This window comes from Anser cygnoides, chromosome 5 (assembly GCF_040182565.1).
Source record: "Anser cygnoides isolate HZ-2024a breed goose chromosome 5, Taihu_goose_T2T_genome, whole genome shotgun sequence".
Lineage (NCBI taxonomy): Eukaryota > Metazoa > Chordata > Aves > Anseriformes > Anatidae > Anser > Anser cygnoides.
Window position 1 is genome coordinate 43739545 of NC_089877.1, and position 20814 is coordinate 43760358.

The following is a 20814-nucleotide window of genomic DNA, read 5'->3' on the forward strand; positions in this document are numbered from 1 at the left end:
CGTCTCTCGGCGTGGTGTTGGTGCAGGCGGAGCAGAGGCAGCACCAGGCTGGGCACCGAGCAGGGCCCACCTCTGGGCTCAGGGGTAGAGCAAAGCCCAAGGCACCAGGTCGTGCTGCAAGCTGCTTAGGCCACCGTTCGTGCCACGGGCAGCAAGGCAACTGCTGAAAAAATGCAGCCAATGGATTTTTTTTTTTTTTAATGCTTCAGTTTTAAGTTAGGACCCAAGGACTGTCACAAACATGTGTTGCTGTTTTTCAGCCAAAGGCCCGGCCTTGTGCACCAGGTCTGCTCCTCTCAGGTGCACGTCAGATACCAGGGAGGTAGCACAGCTCAGCTGAAGCTCCGCACCAGGCTGGTGAACCAGAACAAGACAACTCAACCTGTCAAGAAGTCTTGTGTGTAAAGCAGCGAGCAAAGATGCAGCTTGAGACTTTGCCACAGACTTGCTCTGATCTTGGGTGGCACCTGCAGCTCTGGTGCCTCTTTCCCTCACCTGCAGAACCGTGGTGGCCATTCTTGTTTTCACATCCTTTCCCTGTGGGATTTCTATAGCACAGGGGAACAGAGCTCAGCATCCAGCACTGCATGGACCTTGTCTTGGGGGATAAAGCAACAGCCATGTTACAGGCAGCAGTAACTACTGACCACCACACCAGGGGAAGAGTGGCTTTGTGCTGCTTCTTCTGCAGAGCTGAGCTCAGCCCGCTGCCCCCGGCTTGGGCTCCAAGCAAGTTTTGGTGCTTCAGAAAACCAGAGGGGAACTCACCGTGACGGAGGAGCCTTCTTCTAGAGGAGACATCTGCTGCTCCCAAGCAGGGGCCAGTGAAGGCGCCAGGCAGCTGTGGAGCAGAGCCATGTGCCGGAGTCCCAGATAAACCTTGTCAGATGTGCAGCCAGCACACAGCAAAGGGAGCAAGAGCGAAGGAGGGGAAACAGCTGGAAATAGCAAGAGCTTGGAAGCGGTCACAATTTATGCAGCAAATTAACGGCCACAAAAAGCTGTGATCCCTGGGAAGCTTTGCTAATCCCTCTGCTATCATTAGCTTCTGACTGTGGAGGTTGTTTGCCAAATCAGTTTTCCAGCTGGGGTGATGCTTTTTTTTTTTTTTTTTTCATCTGCTCTCATGCTCAACACCTGTTTTCAGCAGTGTGTTTGTGTAAGGTCTGAGCATGGAATAAAACCTGGCATCAGGTCTGAGGCACAAGCAGTGCACTTCCTTCTCAGTAGACCCTGATAACCTCATGGGGGGTTTCCATCCCTCTGAGCAGAGCTTCACCCACCCTGTCGCTGCAGTGGCAGCCTCAGGACGGTGTCTGTTGCCTGCAGTTCTGGCAGCCCTCTTCTGCACCCCTCTGCCTCCCATTCCCAGGATGGCAGTTCCTGTCGTTGCTATTAGTTGAACTTCATCAGCACCTTACAGCTCTTCTGTGCTCGTGGCACAGTAGACAAAGGCTGTGTCCCACCAACCTTTGACACCAACCAAACCAGGAAATGGGGAAAGAGAGGTAAGTTAATAGACATGTGGAAAAGTGATGTGACTTGGTGAAAGTCACGCAGTGAGGTACTGGCAAGGCAAAGAAAATATTCCTCCTGCTTCTTATGCTGTGGCTTCATGTACAGGATGGGCTATACTGACCCCAGGCCTCTGGCTAGTACATGAGCTACATCTGCATCTCTCCACTGCTGCTTCCAGAGTATGAAGCCTTGGATGACTCAGGAACACAGGGGAACCAGAGGCTGCAGAAGCACAGTCCTAAGGCAAAATGCTTAAATCCCTTTGAACGAAACATGGATGTTTTGCTCCAGACCTGCACACTCATGTATGTAGTGCTGCCTGTGGCTGCCAAGTTGGGAGCCCTGTTGTTTCCAAGCATCATAGACCAAACTGGCAACAGCAATCTTTATTTGCAAAAGACGTCTATAATACATTGGGTTGTTTTTTGTTTGTTTGTTTTTTGGGGGGGGTAGGGGAACAGATGGATGGACAAAGCCTCTACATTCAGTTACGCACATATGCATGCACAAACACATGGTCCCTGTCCACCAGCATCACTCACCCCTGTTCTTCAGCTGCCACAATTGTCACAGACAATAAATACTGCATATAAAGGAACCACATAATATAACACCCTGGGGATGGACAAAGCTCGTAAAAAACAGGCGCTCTGAACTTTCTGCACCACCTCACAGTTCAAGAGTTGGGATTTGAATCACAGTTATGAAAGTATTTGAAGGTGTCCTGCTTTGCATCCCTCTGCTGCCATGCCTTCTTATTGGAAATGGGAGCATCAGAATGCCATCAGGTCAGGAAAATCAGATTCCTTTGAGCATTTGTGACCAACTGGAAATCGCTGTCTGCAACATTCAGAAGAGGCTGCGTGCATCTCTGCTCTTCCAAGTGTACCTGACACCATCAAATTCAAGTTAAGGAAGCAAAGTCACCAGGTTCCTTGCAATAGAGCTGTGGCCAGAGACCCACAGCATGCAGCGCTCAGTGAAGTGTCATCCTGCTCAAACAAAACAAATGTTCTGGCAACATAAACTTCTGTCCTAACTGAATGACATCAGCAACACGTTTATATATAAAGTGCTATATTGCAGTCAGAATAAAGAATTCTCTATCAAATTTTGTAGAAATTAAAAAATTATATATATATATTATATTAAAAACAATAAATTTAGGGAAGGGAAGCTAAGAGATTCATCATTTAAATAGCAGTGAGCTGGACAGAATCTTTGATGGCATATAAAAATAAAGGCTTACTTAATGTCTACTTTTCTTATGGTGCTCCGCAAAGCCTCCTGGTGTGTAAGGTGCTTGTGTGAGGAACAACGCTGCTTCTTGTTTCTCATGCTCCAGTTCATGCGTGTATCTTCCAGACCATAAGGGCAGCCAGGCAGAGTAGCCACTTGGCTTTCAAACAGATTTTAGTGGGGACTTAATGCAAGATATATTTCTACTTGCCCTTGGACAGGAACTACATTTATTACAGAAATTATAGATTAATTTTTGGGGGGTTAGACTGGTTGACGTCCCCAGTATTAAAAGGGGGAGGATGCAATTCCTGGGTAACAGTCCTTATTATAAGAGCACTTCCTCAGCAACCAGCCAGTCTAACGAATTGGCTGAGCTATTGAAAACCTCTTTGAAGAAAGACTATTTGCAGAGGCCCTACTTCCATGTGTGGGTCTAGTACTGGTCACTAAGAACATACGGTTGGTTGCTTTACCAAAAAGGTCTGATGGTAAATAAACTCCTTTGAGAGTCCTCTGTTGGTACTGATGATGTATGGCATGGGAGGAGATATGGAGATGCTCTGCTGGATGACAGAAGGCAACAAGCTCATCCTTCCACAGCCTCAGCCACTTGATTTACTCACTCCCAGTACAAACACCTCTGTGTCTGCAGGTGATCCTCCTTGCACAAGTCCCATGCTCCCAGAACCAACCCACCGTATCACTGCCAACCCTTCTTACCCACCTCCTTGTGAACTCTTTATAAGAAGCTAAGAAGCAAAAGACCACTTCATCTAGGGAGCATGTAAGTAATGGTAGTGAAAATTTACCAGGGTCTGGGTCGCCATCCATGCCCGTTTGGTTCTATCTTCCTTCTTGTTTTTTACATAATACTTGTCATTTTTGATTGCATGCGTTTTGGAAAAGGGGCTGTACCTGCTTATGTTTTGTTAGTATCCATAACTGAGTTCGGTGGATACAAGTATGGAATAATAGCTAAACAAGAGTAGTTCAGCAATAACTTCATTAATACTTTTGTTGTACTAGTAATGAAGTCCTACATACTGATGACCATGGATGCAATATTCTATTAGTAACCAAAGCAAAAGGATCAACGGATACTCAATGTATATAAGATAGTATCAATGTATATAAGATGGTCCTAGAAAGACTGCCCAAGGAGCTCTCTGACTATGAATGCTCACTCGTGCTGGAGAAGGCCCCTGAAATAAGAACAGAATTAGCACAGGACAGTCAGCCCAAGGCCATCTGAACCTACACAGACACTTTTTGGTCTAACAGTGTTCTGCAAAAAAAGGCATAGAATAAACAACTGCCTTTGTTGAAATCTCTAGTCTAGAATCTCTATGGACTCTCTAGTCCATTCATTTGCTTGACTTACTCTTTTATTTCCTGATTCATAAAACTTGCTAAATGAAAGCAGTGAACAGCTTCAGCCATGTTCAACTACCAAATGTCCAGAGATAAAGGTGCTCAGCCCCATTTCTCTGTGGGAAGTTTGGGAGCTTGAGAGCTCCCCAAAATACGGTAGGAGAAACTGCCAAGGACGTATGAAAAGCTGGAAAAAAAACAGGCAACACCGAAGTGGCAATGGAGAGTGTCACAATCTGTAGACACCATGTATTGATATTAACCATTGTGTTTCTTCCTCCTTTGGAGCCACGTTTGCTTGCCTGACAAGCCTGGAGAGCAGCAGGATGTGACCAGGACTTGCTTTCTCTGGGCTGCCTCTTGTGGAGGGCTTGGGCAAACAGCATGGAGAAGGATGAAAGGTGAGCAGCAGACTAGAAAGGGGGCAATGCTGGGTGCTCCCAGTGGTGACTTGTCCCCATTTGCCATGGGGAACTTGGCTCAGTGATTTTTGTTCCTCTCCAGCAATGGCATGAGCGGTGGCTTGGCTGCGGTGGGAGGAAAATGTAGGACTTTCTGCTGAGCCATGTTACGGTTGCTCCCAAGCACTGAAACCTGCTGGGGAGCTGAGATGCAGAGCAGAGCTGGTGATGGGACTTGTACAAGTCCTGCCACCCTGCCTGCCAGAGCACTGAGGCAAAGGGACTACAATGTGGACCTGTGGTGTTTCCCCATGACGATCTCCTTCTGAGGTCCACATCTTTCAAGCTTTGGCAATGAGTGCTCTCTTTCACAGCTAAAACCACAGAGGCAAGGTGCTCTTGCCATGGAAGCCCACGCAGCCATCCTTTTGCCCTGCATACTCCCAAGCTCTACTTGTGAGCAGGCCCTTTCCCTTTTCCCCTGACACTGGCCACCACCTCCTGCCCCCATCTCTGCGCTGCCCACAAGTGAGTAGTGGTGGGGGGACCTGCCCCAGGTGGCACGGCAGGGGTGACGCAGTGACACTCCTGCACCCTCACAAATCGAGACGAGACCCTGCTCCATGCAGCCCCACAAGGAGCCCGCCAGCAGGGCTGGGGCTCGGAAAGGATGCACGAGGGATGGCTCCAGCCCTCGCAGCATGGACCAAGGGCAGGACCTGTCGGCAGCCGGGTGCACGGTGGCCCCGTGGCCTCGTGTCTCCTCCCAACATGGCTGTTGCTAGTACTCCTTGGCCTCCTGCAGCTGAGAGAGGTACTCTTCCTCGGCCGGGTTGTCAGCACACCGCTGCCCGTTGTTGGGCGGCCGCACGGCGTGGTACCGGCTCCAGTCGCCCTTGCAGAGGATCCAGGGCAGCATGTCCACCTTGTAGTGCAGCTCTGGGGAGAACTCAGTGCTGATGAGGTTGGGGACGCCGGCACCCTTGCCCCGGGTGATGAGGCGGGTGTGCTCGTCATAGCAGCAGTGCTGGGCCGCCAGCGTCGTGCTGTCCAACGAGAGCATGGAGCGCAGGCAGAAGCGCGCCGTCGGCTTGTAGATGTCCAGGCGCTCCTTGGGGCCGCTGGCGTCCCGCCAGCGGAAGCTCTTGCCCTGCCGCTCGTCCCGCAGGTTGACGGCGCTGTAAACGGCCTCCAGCGGGTAGGAGCAGGGGCAGCTGGGCAGGTCCGTCAGCACCTTGCTGAGGTACTTGGTGAGGAAATCGCTCTTGCAGTTCAGCCACTTCTCGCAGCTGTCCACGTCTGGGGGAGAGGCAGTGAGAGGGTGAGGGCATGAGCACGCCTCTTTGCCCCACCACCGCTTGCCCACAGCCTTGCCAGTCCCACCAGGAGAGCCCTCAAACCCTTGGCAGAGCCACCAAGCTCCCTTGGAGGGGAAGGATAGCAGCGTCCCACCATGAGGCAGCTGCAGGAGTGTGGGCCACAGGCTGGCTTCAACCAGTGTGCCACGGAGTAGGACTGTGTCCACCACATCCTAGCAGGCTGTGGGAGTCACTGGGTGTCCCAGCATTGCTGCCTTCTAGCACCAGCCTGCACATGGCAGTGACAGGACTGAGGTTTGGACACCAGACCCAGACGCCCTTGGCACTGCCCTCCCTACCAGCTGCATGTCCCCACAGGGTTTTGCGTGAAAGCACCCATGCCCTGGTGTGAGGATGAGGCAGAGGCTGACCTGAGTTGAACAGCTCCGTGGTGTTGTCACTTCTGAAAGGAGTCTCCTCTGTGGGGAAGACCATTTCCCCCTCTGCTCCTTGAGAGGGAAAGAAAAGGAAAAAAAAAAAAAAAAAAGCAAAGGGATGGACTGAATATCATGTTTCCTTCCAAAGGGCACCTGTCCCTCTACTGTTTTGGGGACTCGGCCCTGTGCCTGCAAGGAGGGTCCGTGAGGAAGACACGCAGGACAGACTGGGCCAAGAGGGCCCAGGCCCAGGGCTTATGCAAATCCCAGCGGATGGAGCTGGCTTTCTGTAAGCCTCGGGACTAAATTTCAAACTCCCTGTGAGAGAGGTGCAAGGAGCTGCATGTGGAGCTGGGCTCCAGCTCCACTATCCCTGGGCTTCACACAACTGCCTGTGGAGCGATGAGGCCCCACCAGAGCTTCTTCCTAGAAACAAGCACCCACATTAACCCAGAGCATATTCAACTCAACTAGCTCTTGAACCATGAGCAACACCCTGGAGAAGAGGGACTTTGCACTTGAAACCTGGGTCTGTGCACAACATTTTTGGGAACAAGGGTCCTCTTGCTGACCTGTTTGCCATGAATGTCCCTGCCCTGGGCACAGCCCACTCCCTGTGCCCCCTCTCCCTCCCCATGGTGCCCCAAGCCCAGCTGCAGCAGCAGGGGAACAAACCCGTGCTGGGGTGGGACAGTGCCCCGAGGGTGCTCAAGCACTGGGGTGGCCGGGGGCTCACCAGGGCAGCGCAGCAGGTCACAGGTTCTTGACTCTGTTGCTGTGCAGGCATAGCCACAGGACCGGGTCCTCTTCTGGTTGCCGCTGCCACAGGTGACGCTGCAAGGGGACCACGGGCTCCATTCCTCCTCATCTTCATAGTCTGCACATGGCATGGGACAGGCAGAGAGGGATGAACCTTGCAGAAAGCCTCGGCAGAAGGGGAGCCAGCAGCCACCCCAGACATCCCCCAGCTCTGTCCTGCCCCCAAGATGCCATTTACACAGGGCTACCCGGAGGTGTCTGGCCACATGGTGCCAAGGGCCAACCCTTCCCTTGCTGGCAGCCCCCAGGCAAAGGCTCTCATTCTCACAGCCTTGTTCATGGCCGTAGCGACCCAGCTGGGCATCACTGCCCGTTCCTGTCCTCACCAGACCTGCCCGACACACCAGCCACAAAGCTGCCAGAAAACGCTGTCTGGTTACACACTCATGGATGGGAAACTCCAGGAGGAGTTGTGCTGTGCTCCCCTGGCCTGCCACCCTGCTGGTACTCACATCTAACCTCTGCAGTACCTCTCCTGGGAGATGCTCAGGCATGCAGCAGAGATTTCTGGCTCTGGTGTCACCTCAGAGAACTGTTACAAGGGCAGCAGCACTCGCAGCTAAACATTTGCACCATATTTCTAGTCAGAACGTGTATGCTGGAGCCCACGCTTTGTCTGATGACACACAAGGGAAACTCCTGCTGTGAAGCTGGCGTGCCAGGCTGCTGGCAACCCCAGCCAGGTGCTGCCCGTGCTCCCTGGTGTCCCTGCTTATTTTCTAACAGGAGCTGAGCACAAGTACGCATTGGTCCCTGGTGCAAGGGTGCTCATCCTACAGTGAGATAGGGCTTCAGTCAGGCCAGGCAGGGGAGGACAGCGGTGGTTTGCAGGCCAGGTGCTGCTGCTCATGCTTGAGAGGACTCACCGTAATTATATTTTTCCTTAAAGATCCAGTTCTTCTGCCCAGGCCACCGCTGATCCCAGTCACCTCCCACTCCACTGAGCATGGACTCTTCCTCCTCATAGTCTGCTGTTGTGTAATCTTCCTCCTCCTCTTCCTCCTCTTCTTCCTCCTCCTCCTCCTCTTCCTCCTCCTCCCTGTCCCCTACATCCAGATTGTCATCCTCTTCCTCCTCCTCCTCCTCTTCTTCCTCAGTGGGGTCAGTGTATTCCCAGAAAAGAGGCCAGAAGAGGTCCTTGTGGGACAGCCACTCAGAGGATGTCAAGGACCAGTCATTGCTCGTCTCCTTCAACAAGTCCATCTCCATCTCAGCCTGAGGATCGTCCACTACTTCAATGGTCACCTGGAAGCCAGACACAAGGCAGAGCAGTGAGACAACGGCCTGGCCACAGGATGTCCCCTGGCACAGGGACCGCCTGTGCTCTGACTCCACAAACACAAGCACAAGAGGTCATCTCAACTGGAGGGGCTGAGCAGGGCCAAAGTGGGAAGCGCTGCTTGTGGCAGCTCAGCATGCTGGCCTGGGGGTCTGGTGGTCACTCAAACAGCAGAGCCACAGAAACAGACCCTGCTTTCAAAAGTTTTCCTGTCAGGGAATCAAATCAGGCTGGGGAGCCCAACCCATCCCGCCCAGCCCCGCTCCCCACCTGGATGTTGGGGTTCTGGGCGCTCAGGTCGACGTTGGCCAGCCCGGGCAAGCTCTGCAGGTCCAGCACGAAGGGCAGGCTCTCCTCCTGGCCAGGACCGCTGGGCTGGGGCACCGCCGGGCTCCTCGCCGCCTGTTGAGCTGCCCCACGGCGCCGGTGCCGCCGTGGGCCCGCCTGCCCGCTCCGCCGCAGGCCCCGTGCCTTGCCCGACGGTGGCAGCTCCTCATCCCCGGCGGCACGGGGGTGGGACGAGGCAGAGACCTGCAGAGGGAAGAGGCTGTGAGGACGGCTTCCTCGCCTGCCCTGGCACCTCCTGAAGGTGGCGGCTGCCGAGCAAAGGGGAATCTGGCAGGAGCGGGCAGGGACCCTTGGTTGCAAACGGCTGGGCTGGCCTCATGTCCCCACGTCCCTCACCTCCATGCTGGCACAGAAGGGCGTGAGTCAGAGGGATGGAAACCGGAGATGGGAACAACTGGCAAAGCCCCCCGTGGCACGAGTGTCTCTAGGAAGGCCCCTGGGGCCCTGTGGCTCCACACGGGGCACAGAGGTGCCCAAAGCCCCGGCATCTCCGCCAGCAGCGTCTATTTCTGGCTGCCCAGCTGAAACCCCCTTTTGTTCCCAAGCTCTCGCCCTCTGCACCAGCCAAGACGAGAGCGGCGAGATTAACGAAGAGAGCGGCATGCCCCTCCCCACGGGGGATGCGGGGAGGCATTTCTACCTGCAATTAGAGCCAGATGGTTTGGGGAAGGACTCTCCTCCCTTTCATCCTGATCACTGGAGCACTTCAAAGGCAGCTGGAGCCCAGCCAGGCTCTCATGAGCACACACAGCCTGTCCCCAGCCTTGTGCCCGCACATCAAAGCCTGCGCCCCCCTGTCCCTGGGGGAGGGAAAAGAGCAGCAGGGACACTGCTGGTCCCTTGGCTGCTGACCAGAGCGGGCTGGATGCAGGGCAGAGCCTGTGACAGACTTCACCAGATGGGCCCTGAGGAGAGAGGACTGCGGGAAGCAGGGAGGTTGTGCCACCCGCCCGGGAGGAGCCTTCGAGGCCCCCTCCTCTCATCCAGCACCGCAGGGTGCAAGGCAAATGGGGCAGAGACAGAGCCCTCTGCCCTCCTGTCCATGTGTTTTTGGGGAACAACTCATGGGAAGGATAATTGGCTCTGCCCCAGCTCCTTGCCATCTCTCCTCTTGTGTCAGGCCCTCCGTCACCCTACAGTGAGGCACACTGCGGCAGGACACCCCAAGCCTTCCCCGTGCTGCTCCTGGCCGCAGCACAGAGCTGCGCCTCCTCAGGGAGAGAAGCATCCCGATGCAGGCCCTTCCAGGGACACAGGGGGACAGCTGGCCATGTCCTGGGTGTGCTCGGTGAGCACGGGCCACAGGGCACTGCTCGCTGGCACTGGGCTTGCTCCCAGCTGCATGTGCCTAACGCAGCCCCTGTGCAAGCACGGCCAACAGCACACTCAGCCAACAGACACCGGTGCGTAGTTTGCAACGAGCTTAATGGGGCTGGGTAAGTTCATTTCACAGATGACCCAAATTCAATACACATGGAAACTGAGGTCTCCTCTAGCAATGAGATCTGAGCTCACCCAAGGACGTCACAGTGACCGAGCCAGGAACAGACTCCAAGTCTCTAAACTTACCCTCAGTGCCTAATTCAGATTTTACGCCCAAACAAGCTCAAGAAATTCAGAGTGCTGTTCCCACAGGGAAAATGTAAAACTGCCACAGGGGAACTGGCTGTGAGAGCGTTACCGGGTGGGCAGAGCTCCCTTTGCTCTCAGATCCTTTGGGGGCACAAAGGCCCCTGCGGGTATCCACTCTTGGTGGCCCCCATGGGTGACCCCCACCGAGCTGCACCTCTGGCAAGGAGCAATTTGTTCTCCATTTCGCTTCCAGCAGCCCCCGTGCCTGCCTCCAGCTCCTCCACAAAGAGCTTCCCGGCCCCACAGCCGCTGAAGGGCTGCCACCACCCGCGCGGGCTCTGCGGTGCAGGGTGTCACAGGAGTAACTCCTTCGGTGACAGTCACTGCACCGTGTATCCAACCTTTCCCTCATCCCAACACGTGCATCGCTCTGAGGCTTTGCTGGGTTAAAACTTGGCCCTACATCAGAAGATGTCCCTCCTGACCGAGGTCTCTGCCCTAGCTGATCAAGCTGTGGATTTTAGCCAGGTCCTGTGCAGCCCAGTGCGCCTCCGTCCTGCTGGGTGGGTGCATCTTCCCCGTGCCACTGCGGGGTTCCTATCAGGGCCATGGGCAGCTGTCCTCGAGGGTTGCAGCCCCCCACGACACTCAGCCCTGCCCAAGCAACAGCTGGATAAGGCTGTCAGGCCTGGAGCTGAGCTATTATGGTGCATTAGCTCACAAAAAATAAGAGCTTGCCTGTCTGGAGTGAAAGTGATCTTAAGGCTCTGTCGAGGCTTTGCATGGGGTTTGTGTGCATGAGGTCACACACAGCTTCTCCTCTCTGGGCCAAACCTGGCCATCAGTAAACCACTGCACGTTCAGCAGCTCCCCTCTCCTTTCACCGCCAGGAAAGCACATTTGCCACCATACACCAGAAGCAGAGAGCACGTTGCCTGGAGCCCTTCCCAAGTAGTCCAGGCTCTCCCACATGTAGGACCACCTAAACACTTCAGGGCACAAACTCAACAAAGATGTTAGGAAGTGGAAGGAACTCATCAGCAATTCACCCGGTGCCAGGCCTGTTTTGTACATGAAAGGGGTAAAGAGGTGTATGGAAAAGGTATAGGGCAAGGCCACGCATCTTTTCTACGGAGACTAAAGGCTGATATTTTCCCATTTCTAGTCTGAACACCTCTATTAAAGTTGCTTGGAAATCTGAAGATGACAAAGAGAATAGCTGCAAAACCATTCCAAGGGATGGAGAGATTTTTCCAGTGAAAGACTTGTCCAATTCAATTTGTTTGTCAGGTTAAAAAGATAAAGCGATGACTTGATTTCCTGGTTCTTTAAGGAAATAATCCATCAGGCACCAGGGACTCTTTAATCTAGAACAGAAACGCATAATAGGAACCAACATTTGTGAGTCAAAGCCAGACAAATTCAACTGAAAAATAAGGACCATGCTTTTAGCACTGTAGGTGACTAACCGCAGGAACAAGCTAACAAGGAAAGTGGCAATATCTCTTGTGGAGACAGTCCAACACAAGGTACGATCTCAACACATATGTACAGCATCTGTGCTGTGGAAGGAACTTGGAGATCTGATTATTTCCTCTGGTCTTAAAATATGCAACTTGGCTATAAACTTCTCTGAGACTCTGAACTAAGCCTGTGTTAAGAAACCACAAGAATGACATTCACACACTGCAGCTCTGACATAAAAATGATTAGAGATGTGAGATCTCAGACCCTACAGCACTTTAAAACCTGAAAGCATCACCAGATCAGTCCCTGTGCTGGGCTGTCCTATGACAACCAGGGACACAACTTTGCTGCCACCAATAATCGCCGCCACTTGTTCTCGCCACGTGTTCTTCAGCATCTCTGTAGGCACTGAAAGCTGCCAGCGCTCAGCACGTTAACCCACTGGCAGCGCTCTTTGCAGCTCCACACATCGCCGAGCAGAGCTGCTCTTCGTTACAGGGCTAAGCCCAAGCCAAGCACGCGTGAGTCAGCTCTCCGGGGAGCGAAGCATCGCCGCAGCCTGTGCATCGCTTCCACCCACATCTATCCTGAGCCAATTAGCAGGAACATAAACTCGTTTAGCTTGAAACCTGTGCACATGGGAGTCAAATCGGAGGCAATGTCCAGGTTGTGCTTTGGGCTCGTTAACACTGCAGTGAAGAAAATGACATATTTGCTAAAGGCTGGTGTTGCACTGTGGGCTATAATTATAAGGAATGTGTTTTTTTCTTGCTTAATCATTACTGCTTGTATTGTTTCTTTTGAATGGCTTTACTGAAACAAGAACCCAACCAGAAGTATTTATCATTTCCTGAACAGAGCTGAGTCTACACAAGTGTCTTCCTAGTGTGCACAGGGGTGCAGGCTGATGGATTCAGAGGGAAGCCCATCCCGGCTGGAGCAGCTCCCAGGCTTCAGTCAGGGCATCTGTAGAAAGGCTCAGAACAGCTTTTGCTGGCTGGAGTGGGTGAAAGGGGAGGTTATTACAGTACTAACTAGTAACACTGTTAGGTCTCCTTAAAATAAAGGAATTATTTAAATAATAAATCTCCTTAATTATTTAAATAATAAATCTCCTTAAAATAAAGGAAAAGTCTAACATTTAACAGTGGGGTCATCAACAGGAACAAATTCAGTGTGCCACTCCGCCTCTGCAACGTAAGGCGGTGGACACCTCCAGCTCCTCCTCTTCTGCCCCAGGTGACAGACACCGCTGCCAGCAAAGGGCTGCGGTGCAGGTAAAGCACAGGACCGGCAATCTCCCTGCTGCTCCCCTCACTCATCCACCAACTCACACAAGTTCTTTCTTTTTTGTTTGTTTTTGTTTCGTTTGTATTTTTTAAATAAAGACACGAGCAGCTCCCGTCACCTTTCGGGAGAGCTCTGCAAGTGCTTGTGGAATAGATAAGCCACTTGGTTACCGTTCTGCTGTGGGCAGATCCTGTTTATGACAGGCCAGTAGGAGCTGACAGCAAACTGTGGGCTGTGCGGATCATTGTTACGCCCCCACGATTATAGTTTTCACGCAGTTGTCAAAATACTTCAGATCATGAGGAAACACTCTCTTATAAATGGCCGCAACCCAATCGTCCCGAGCAGGGAGCTGCAGGAGGCAGCATCAAAGGCTTCCTCGTGTCTCTCAGTTATTTTCGCGATTGCGACAGCTGCAATCTCAAAACTCTTTCCAAGCTCTGGGACCGTGCTGTCTCAGAGGCACAGCCAGCCCCGGCGTGGAAGACACCACAGCATGGAGAACCAACAGCACGCAGCACTGCGAGGAGCAGGGACACAGCGTGGTTGTGTGCAAGGCCCAGATCAGGGCGGGCAGGGTGCCCTCAGCGCTCCTCACCACACGTCCACAGCCGCACAGCCCGGACCCTTGCAGCAGGCTCTTCTGCGGGCACCTGGACCTGAAACGTGCCCACGGTGGCCTCAGCCAATTTCCCAGGCCTCTCGTGACATGAAGAAGACAAGTAGGAGCCCGGTGGCTTTTCAGCTCCTGTGGCATACTCAGGGATGCCCCTGAGGAAGGTCCCCCTAAAAGCTACCACAGCCCAGCTTCTCCTGAGGGAATCTCAGGAGGGATGCAAACAAACCACGCTGCATTGCAGGATGTCTAGTCGGCACTGCTGAGGTGCCCCAGCACGGCACCTGGCTTTCCTCGCTCCAGGACACGGTGCCCAAGGGCCAGAGCTGCTGCAACGCAGTGCGGCATTGGGTGTGGGACCAGGGTCCCCATGGAGACCAGGCAGAGAGGGGGACAGACACAGCCTCTGGTGCTCTCAGGCAAAGCCCCTTGCTCGGGCACATGTTTTTTGTTAACATAGTTGAGCTGTAATATGCGTAAGCTCTTAATGCATCTGACTGAGTTGCCGTTAACTTGTTCCAGCTCTAAAACCCATGTGCTCCAGTAACCATTAACTTGTTCCAGCTAATGATATACATTTGTCAGCCTGCACACCGCAGCCCTCCAACTGCTCCAGCTGCTGCCTCCGCCACCACCGCAGCCCGGGCAAAGCCGTGAAACCAAAACCCCCCAAACGCAGCGAAGCCAGTGCCCCCGCTCCCCTCCCTCCCCCCAGCCAACGTGCCATGGTTCCTGCCAAGCTGCCTGGGTTTCTTTTTCCCAAAGAGAGAAATTGGAGGAACCAGCTCAAAGCCAGCCACCCGCTGCAAGGGGGAGACCCCAGCCATCACCCTGCTTCTTCCCCGAACCCACTGGCGCTTGTCCCAAAGTGTGCACTGCCACGGGGTGGGATGGAGGAGCACCTGTAGGGCAGCATCCCCCTGCCAGGATCGCATTATGCCCTTCGTCATGCGATGAAGGCTGCCCCGGCTTGGGACGTGTTTGCAGCCCAGACCGGGCCAGCCAGCAGCTTCTATTCCCCAGTGAGACAACCCTACCACAGTGGCCAGGCTGCGTGCAGCTGGGTCCCGGCCTCGTGTCCATCCAGTGGTGCCGGAGACCAGCAGAAGGTGGCAATAACCAGGAGGAATTTACTGCATTTTGTTCCCTTTGAAGCTGTGTCCTTCCCCTGGAGGCTAAAGCAATCCACAGCCAGTTCCCTTCACACCAAAGCCACCTGGGACTCCCAGGCAGGTGGGTCACTGTCCTCTTGGCATCTTCATCTCTTAAGTACCGAACAGCTTCTCAGATAAGCCCCAAACAGCTTCCCAAATGAGCCCCAGGAGTCCCAACGCACAGGGAAGACACAAAAACTGAGCAGCTCTGAAACACCGTGCAGCCTGATGGTTACGGCTGGCCATGTCAAAGCATCCGATAGCCTAATGAAGGTTCCCTGCAAAAAATGTTCTATTAATAAAAAAGTCCTTGCATTTTTACAAGCTTCTGTCTGAAACAGAAACAGTTTTACACAGAATCACTGCTGCCATCTCTTCCCTGCTTCTTGGCCATGAGCTCCAGCATTTTCAATGAGAACTGAGGCTGTGTCTGATGCGTGCTCAGGAGGACCGAACGGCATGGTGCACCTTGCTGTCATGCCTGCAGGCTTCCCTACGGGAAGTGTCCGGGTGTCTGGCCTGGGAATTATCCTCAGTGGAAGAATATTTATCGATATCATGGGAAGCAGAAGGCTCTGTTTCCCACTCCCTGCCCAAGACACTGACACGAGCACAGGAGCTGTTACTCCCTGGCACACGCACCACGTTGCCTCGCTTCTGTTTGCAGCTGGGCTTGAAGGGGCCGTGGCTGAGGCACAGTCTCCCACCTTATCTGTCTTTAAGAAGGTCTGCAAGAGCCCGACACCCTTCCCCTATCCTGGCTGGTGCTCAGCCCCGGTTTCAGGTGCTGGGGAGCTTTTGGCCACTGCTGACTGGGAGCAAAAGAAAGGGGAGTGCTTCCCAAGGGGTGCCTGGCTGACTGGGAATGGCTGCTCCCTCCAGCTGGGAAGCCAGAGGGCCGGGCAATGCCCTGCGGAGCGATTTCTGCCTAATCCCTTCCCTTACATGTGCCTTTTACAGGAGCCCCTTTGATTGCCACAATGGGACCGCAGCAGACCCATGTGTGCGGTGAAAGGGGAAGGAGCCCCCTCGTCGAGCAGCTTCCCTACACCCGCTCCCCATTGTTTGCGCTCCTGACTCAGCCCCAGGGCGGGAGGGTTTTCAACTGTGTTGACTAAGATAATTTGGCACTTCTCAAAAGGAAATTTGCTACAAAGGGTAAAGTACCTCCCCGCGCACAAAGAGGCCCTTTCAGAGCGGAAGGATGCTTCAGTGCACGTTTTGTACCCGCAAATCCGACCTCCGCCAAGGACAAAGCCAGGGACAAGAACGCTTAATTGCTGAAGAAATGAAAAGGTAAAAAGCACATCCGCAGGCAGAGCGACTCTGCTACTGACCCAGCCGCACCGCGCGGCCCGGGGGCTCCCCGGCCCAGCAGCCCCCCACAGCCTCCCCCAGCACCCCTGGCACTTGGTTTTTTAAACTTTATTTCCCTTTGCCACTCTCACTGCCCGTGCGACCGGTGAACAATAAGTGCTGTTCTCCCTTCCTTAATTCTCACGGGCCAGGCGCCAGTCCCGCCAGGTGCTGCGGCCAAACGCAGCCCTCACGCAAAGCCTGGCGTTTCTTTTGTTGCCGTCCCTTACCTCTTATCCGGGCAGCCGGCTTGCAGCCTCAGACCAGGGGAACCCCAACAGCAAGCCCTGGCCTGGATTTCCACCTTGCAGCCCCCCAGCAGCATGGGGGACAGCTGGCAGCCCCCGGCGCGCCCAGCAGAGCCAGGTTTGGCACCGCGGCACGGTGTCACTGCTGGGACGCTCGCTACCAGCACCAGCACCGCTGCTGTCACTGTTACCGGTATTTCTGTGCACAGCTATTTAAGTGGGTGTATCTGAATGCAGTTTTAATCCCTTCCAGTGCTTACCTTTCTAGCGTGCTAGAGCATCACTTATTTTGTATTTACTGGAAGAGCACGAAAACTGGTTTGTATCATCAGAAAGAAGCCAAACATCTATTAGCAATGCTGAAAGCCAATATTTTGAAATCCAGGGAGTTTATCAAAACATATTTTGCATTTAAACCCCCTGACTTCATAAATAAACAAAGCATTAAGCAATGTGAAGAGCTGTCCCTTGTCACACAGGGGACACAAGTTTTTCCAAGCAGTGTTATCCTGCTCTAAAGAGCCGCTGGCCTGTGTCACTGCCTGGACCTGCTGCACTTCTGTCCAAGTCAGTGAGGGACGCATCTGGCCTGCAAAAGTACTTCTGAAAGCCCTGCTGTACACTTGTCTGCTTCTTTGGAGCCCCTGTAACCTTCTGAAAAGCAGTCAAGAAGCCTCACAATTAATAGATGTCTTCTCTCGTTAGATTTTCAGTCATAGTTTGGGGGGAAAGTATTCAACTTTCAGCTGTCTTTTCAACTGCCAAAGAGACTGAAGAAATAAAAAATACTTTTCTACATCTGTTGCTTGCGCTGGACTCGGGTGATTAGGGCAAAGCTTTTCTGCACAGTATCACAGCAGAGGAAATGCAAATGCAAGTGCTTGGTCCTTTTGTAAAGGCTGGAAGTGGCAGATCCTTACCGAAGTACAGGACTTTGGGACATAGCCACAAGGCCATCACCCACAGACAAAGCATGCTTCCCCTCCATCCTTCCAGCAATTAGAAGACTTACTTTCTAACTCAAAAAGTTGATAATCTTAATGTTTTTAATTTTTCTCAATTGTTTTAGTATAGAAGGGCAACTGCGAGGCTCAGTACAGCTGATAAAAAAATCCCATTAAAGTTTAAATGGGAAAATTTTTTGCTTTAAATAAATAAAGATGCTAAATTAGAGTAAGTCAATGTTAGGTAATTGTTTAATTGTTTTGATCGTCTATCTGCTCTGCGCCGTCACTTCTTCGCTTCCCCAGGCCCCCTTCACTCTGCCCACATCTGCAGGGCATTACCCATAATGTAACCAATACTCCAGATGTGGTTGCCCTGCTGCCATAGAGACAGGACCTATCAGCTTTGCAACATGAACCATCTGTGCATATGACCCAAAATCACTCCGGCTTTTTTTCTAACCACCATACTGCTGCGCTTGTGCTGCCCACTTGGCTACTCCAAATTCGTCCCCACATGCACCAGAAACAGAGGATTTCCTCCCAAAACGTGGCCAATGCATGCGACGATGCCTACTGCTTTCTGCCCACTGCGTGAGCCAAATGCCCCGAGCCCGGAGGGGTGCAAGGGGTGCATGGCATGAGGAGGAACGGAGCAGTGACAGACCCTGGGAGGAGTCCTCCCTCTCCTCGTCCTCCTTGTTCCTCGGCTGAGCCTGAGCCGCCGCCCTCCAGCCTGCGCCTACGAACTCGTTTGATGTTTGTATTTCTGCAGGAAGCGCAGGTCCTGGGGACAGAGGCTCTGCTGTGTACGTACCGATGTGATCTTTGGCTGGCCGCACAACGCTCCCCATTCAGAACCATTTACAAACTGGTACTGAGAGCAGCTCTCCCCACTTTCCACGCTGCTGCAGATGTCAGATAAACACCAGCCTGAGGCAGCCCTGCCGCGGGGACCTGCACAACTCCGTAACGTGCTGGTTGTCCCTGCCCTTTGCTCGTGGCCCCTTGTGCAACGTGGCCACGATCATTTTTTAGATTTCACACGTACACCCCTACTCTCTGCAGCCAAACAGCCTGAGCACGTTCAGCCTGGCATTTCCCTGGTGAGTGAACCGGAGTCTACACTAAAGCTTGAAGTTTCACAAGAAGCACCGACGTGTCCTTACCAGTGCTACGGCACGCAACATCCCCAGCGGTCCTGCACGCATCTGCTCGGTCCCCACGCCGGTCGGGACCACAGCAGGCTCAGCTGGCGGCACTCGGCAGGATGCAGCCCGTGCCCCCTCCTGCTCGCCGTCTGGCTCCCCGTGCCGCAGATGCGTTTTCACACTTGTTGCTTTCGTGCCATGCTGTCAGGAGCGCCGTGCGCCCGGCGGGAGCTGCCAGCGTCGCTCCCCGGGGATCAGCACCGTGGTTCAATGCAGCAGGGTACGTCCCCAGCACTGCGCTGCAGACCAAACCTGCAGCTCCGCGCACCTCTGCGCATCACCGGCAAGGGCCGAGCCGCTCTCACTTAGCCATACAGCGAGCGCCACTTCTCCCAGCCAGCCCTTTCACCCCTTCCAGCGGTAGCATTCCTAAGGGGGCATTTCGAGCACAGCCCTGCCTCCCGAGCTTTCCAGAGAAGGGCGCCAGGACGGTGCGGCTCGCCCCAACCACCCCGGGCTCTGGCGGGGCGGCCGGCCCGGGGGGACCGAGGGGGCAGCGGGATGGCGGCGGGACCTGCCCCGGGCCCGGCCCGGCTGAGCTCCGCCGCCTCTTATTCCCGCAGAGCGGCTCCGAGCCCCGGCAAGGCGCGAGCCCCGTCGGCCCCGGGCTCCCCGCCCGCGGCCCCGTGCGGCCGGGAGCGGGCTGTGCCCCGCGGCGAGCCCAGGTGAGAGCCCGGAGGGACCCCCCCGACCCCCCCCGGCGCCGCCGCCTCACCTCGGCCAGCTTGGAGCTCCTCTCCCTCGGGCTGCTGCCGCGCTGCCTCCTCACGGGCAGCCCCCTGACGGCGGCCAGGAGGGTTGTCAGGAAGACAAAGCCGAGGAGCAGCACCACTTTCCCTCTGACCAGCGGCATCCCGCCCGGCTCGGCACGGCTCGGCTCGGCACGCACCCCGCCGGGCACGGCCGGCCGCCGCCGAGACCGTCCCTTCGCGGGAAGGGGGCAAAAGGCAGAAGATAACCCCCAAAAAAGCACAAGGTCCCGCCGGTGGGGCAGGGGCCGGGGCCCGCTCCCTCCCGCCGCTGGCCGAGCACGTTTCGGGCTCGCCTGCCGGTGCCACTGATGCTGCGGGATAACTGCAGCGCCCCGCGAGCGTGTGCGGGCGGGGGGGCCGGGGGGAGGAGAGGGCTTCGCCTCCCCACCCCCCGTGCTAATCCCGCCGGCAATCTCATTGCCTTTCCTCCTCCCCCACCGGAGTCACTCCCCGGGGCCGCCGCCGGCCCCGGCCCCGCTCGAGGGGCTGCCGGCGGTGCCAGACCGCCCCCTCGCTCCCCTCCGCTCCGCTCCTCCCGGGGGCTGCGTGGCCGGGGCCGCCGCCAGCCTCTGCCCCCCCGCCGGGCCGGGCCGGGCCCGGGGCTCTTTGTTCCGCTCCCCCCGGCTCGGCCCCCCCGCGGCACCGGGGGGACCCCGGCCCGGCCCCCTGAGGCGGGACGGGAGCGGCGCCCGGAGGGGCGGGAAGCGGCCGGGGCAGGCCCGGGCCTCCCGCAGCCTCCCCCGGGCAGGGCCCGGCCGGGCGGCACCGCGGCTCTGCGCGCCCCGGGGCTGGCGAAAGGAGGCTTCGGGCGCAGCCCGGAGCTCCCAGCGTCGGTCCCGGCCCCACAGAAGGGTCGGGGGGCTGCGTTCTGGGGGCCCAGGCTGGCAGCAGCCCTCCGGGGAAAGGCACCGCGAGGAGGGAAAAAACCTTGGGGAGGGGACACGAGCACAGCCCCACACGGCACCCGGGGCCCTGCCCGCACCCACAGCCCAAAGCAGGACCCCAAACTTCTCCAGCGCCGACATCTGGTTCGTGCAAACTTGGGGCCGAGACAAATGGAAGGAAGTGTTTAAAACAAGCCCCAGACCGCAAGACAGATGTGAGGTCAAGCGTCCCATGCGAGATGGATCAAGGAGCCCTTTCAAACATTTCATTAGCAGCACGACAGCTGATAAGTCTGACAGCCACTGTACGCACTGGCAGAGGGAATCCCCTCCAACAGCACCCAAGGGCAGCAGGCAGCTTACAGAGCTCCCCTGGGTGGTGTACGCCCGGATCAGTCATCCCTGCAGACCCACCTCTCCACAGCAGCATCCCAGGCCATGCTGTACCAGAGAGTGATAAGAAATACGATAAGCAATAGCCAAGCATGCATCTCACCTACAAGGGTTCCTGACTTGGGAGTCCCAGGACAGAGAGGGACACTGATCTATCTGAGCTCTCAAACAGGCTATAGCTTTTCTCAGCCCCATTGGTACAGCTTTAAGAAAA

General features: G+C 55.2%; 1 protein-coding gene across 3 annotated transcripts; it reads right to left on the bottom strand.

The window, feature by feature from the left end:
* Positions 1–1889: 1889 nt before the first annotated feature.
* Positions 1890–19871, bottom strand: ISM2 (isthmin 2). 3 transcript variants are annotated; one of them, XM_048059858.2, is made up of 6 exons: positions 19287–19871; positions 8636–8896; positions 7953–8331; positions 7004–7144; positions 6262–6339; positions 1890–5831 (listed from the first exon to the last, which is right to left on the bottom strand). In XM_048059858.2, the coding sequence occupies exons 1-6, from the start codon at positions 19422–19424 to the stop codon at positions 5314–5316; spliced, it is 1515 nt and encodes a 504-aa protein (XP_047915815.1). In that variant the 5' UTR covers positions 19425–19871; the 3' UTR covers positions 1890–5313. The 3 variants fall into 3 exon arrangements, with proteins under 3 accessions (XP_047915815.1, XP_013041152.2, XP_066854257.1); XM_013185698.3 differs by lacking the exon at positions 19287–19871 and adding an exon at positions 18530–19207; XM_066998156.1 differs by lacking the exon at positions 19287–19871 and adding an exon at positions 9050–18513.
* Between the last annotated feature and the right edge of the window lie 943 nt (positions 19872–20814).

Coding starts and splice junctions, on each gene's coding strand:
- ISM2 (XM_048059858.2), bottom strand. CDS start 19,424: ATGCCGCTGGTCAGAGGGAAAGTGGTGCTGCTCCTCGGCTTTGTCTTC. Junction 8,332..8,635: donor CCCAGAACCCCAACATCCAG/GTGGGGAGCGGG, acceptor TCTGGCTTCCAG/GTGACCATTGAAGTAGTGGA. Junction 7,145..7,952: donor TAAGGAAAAATATAATTACG/GTGAGTCCTCTC, acceptor TGCCATGTGCAG/ACTATGAAGATGAGGAGGAA.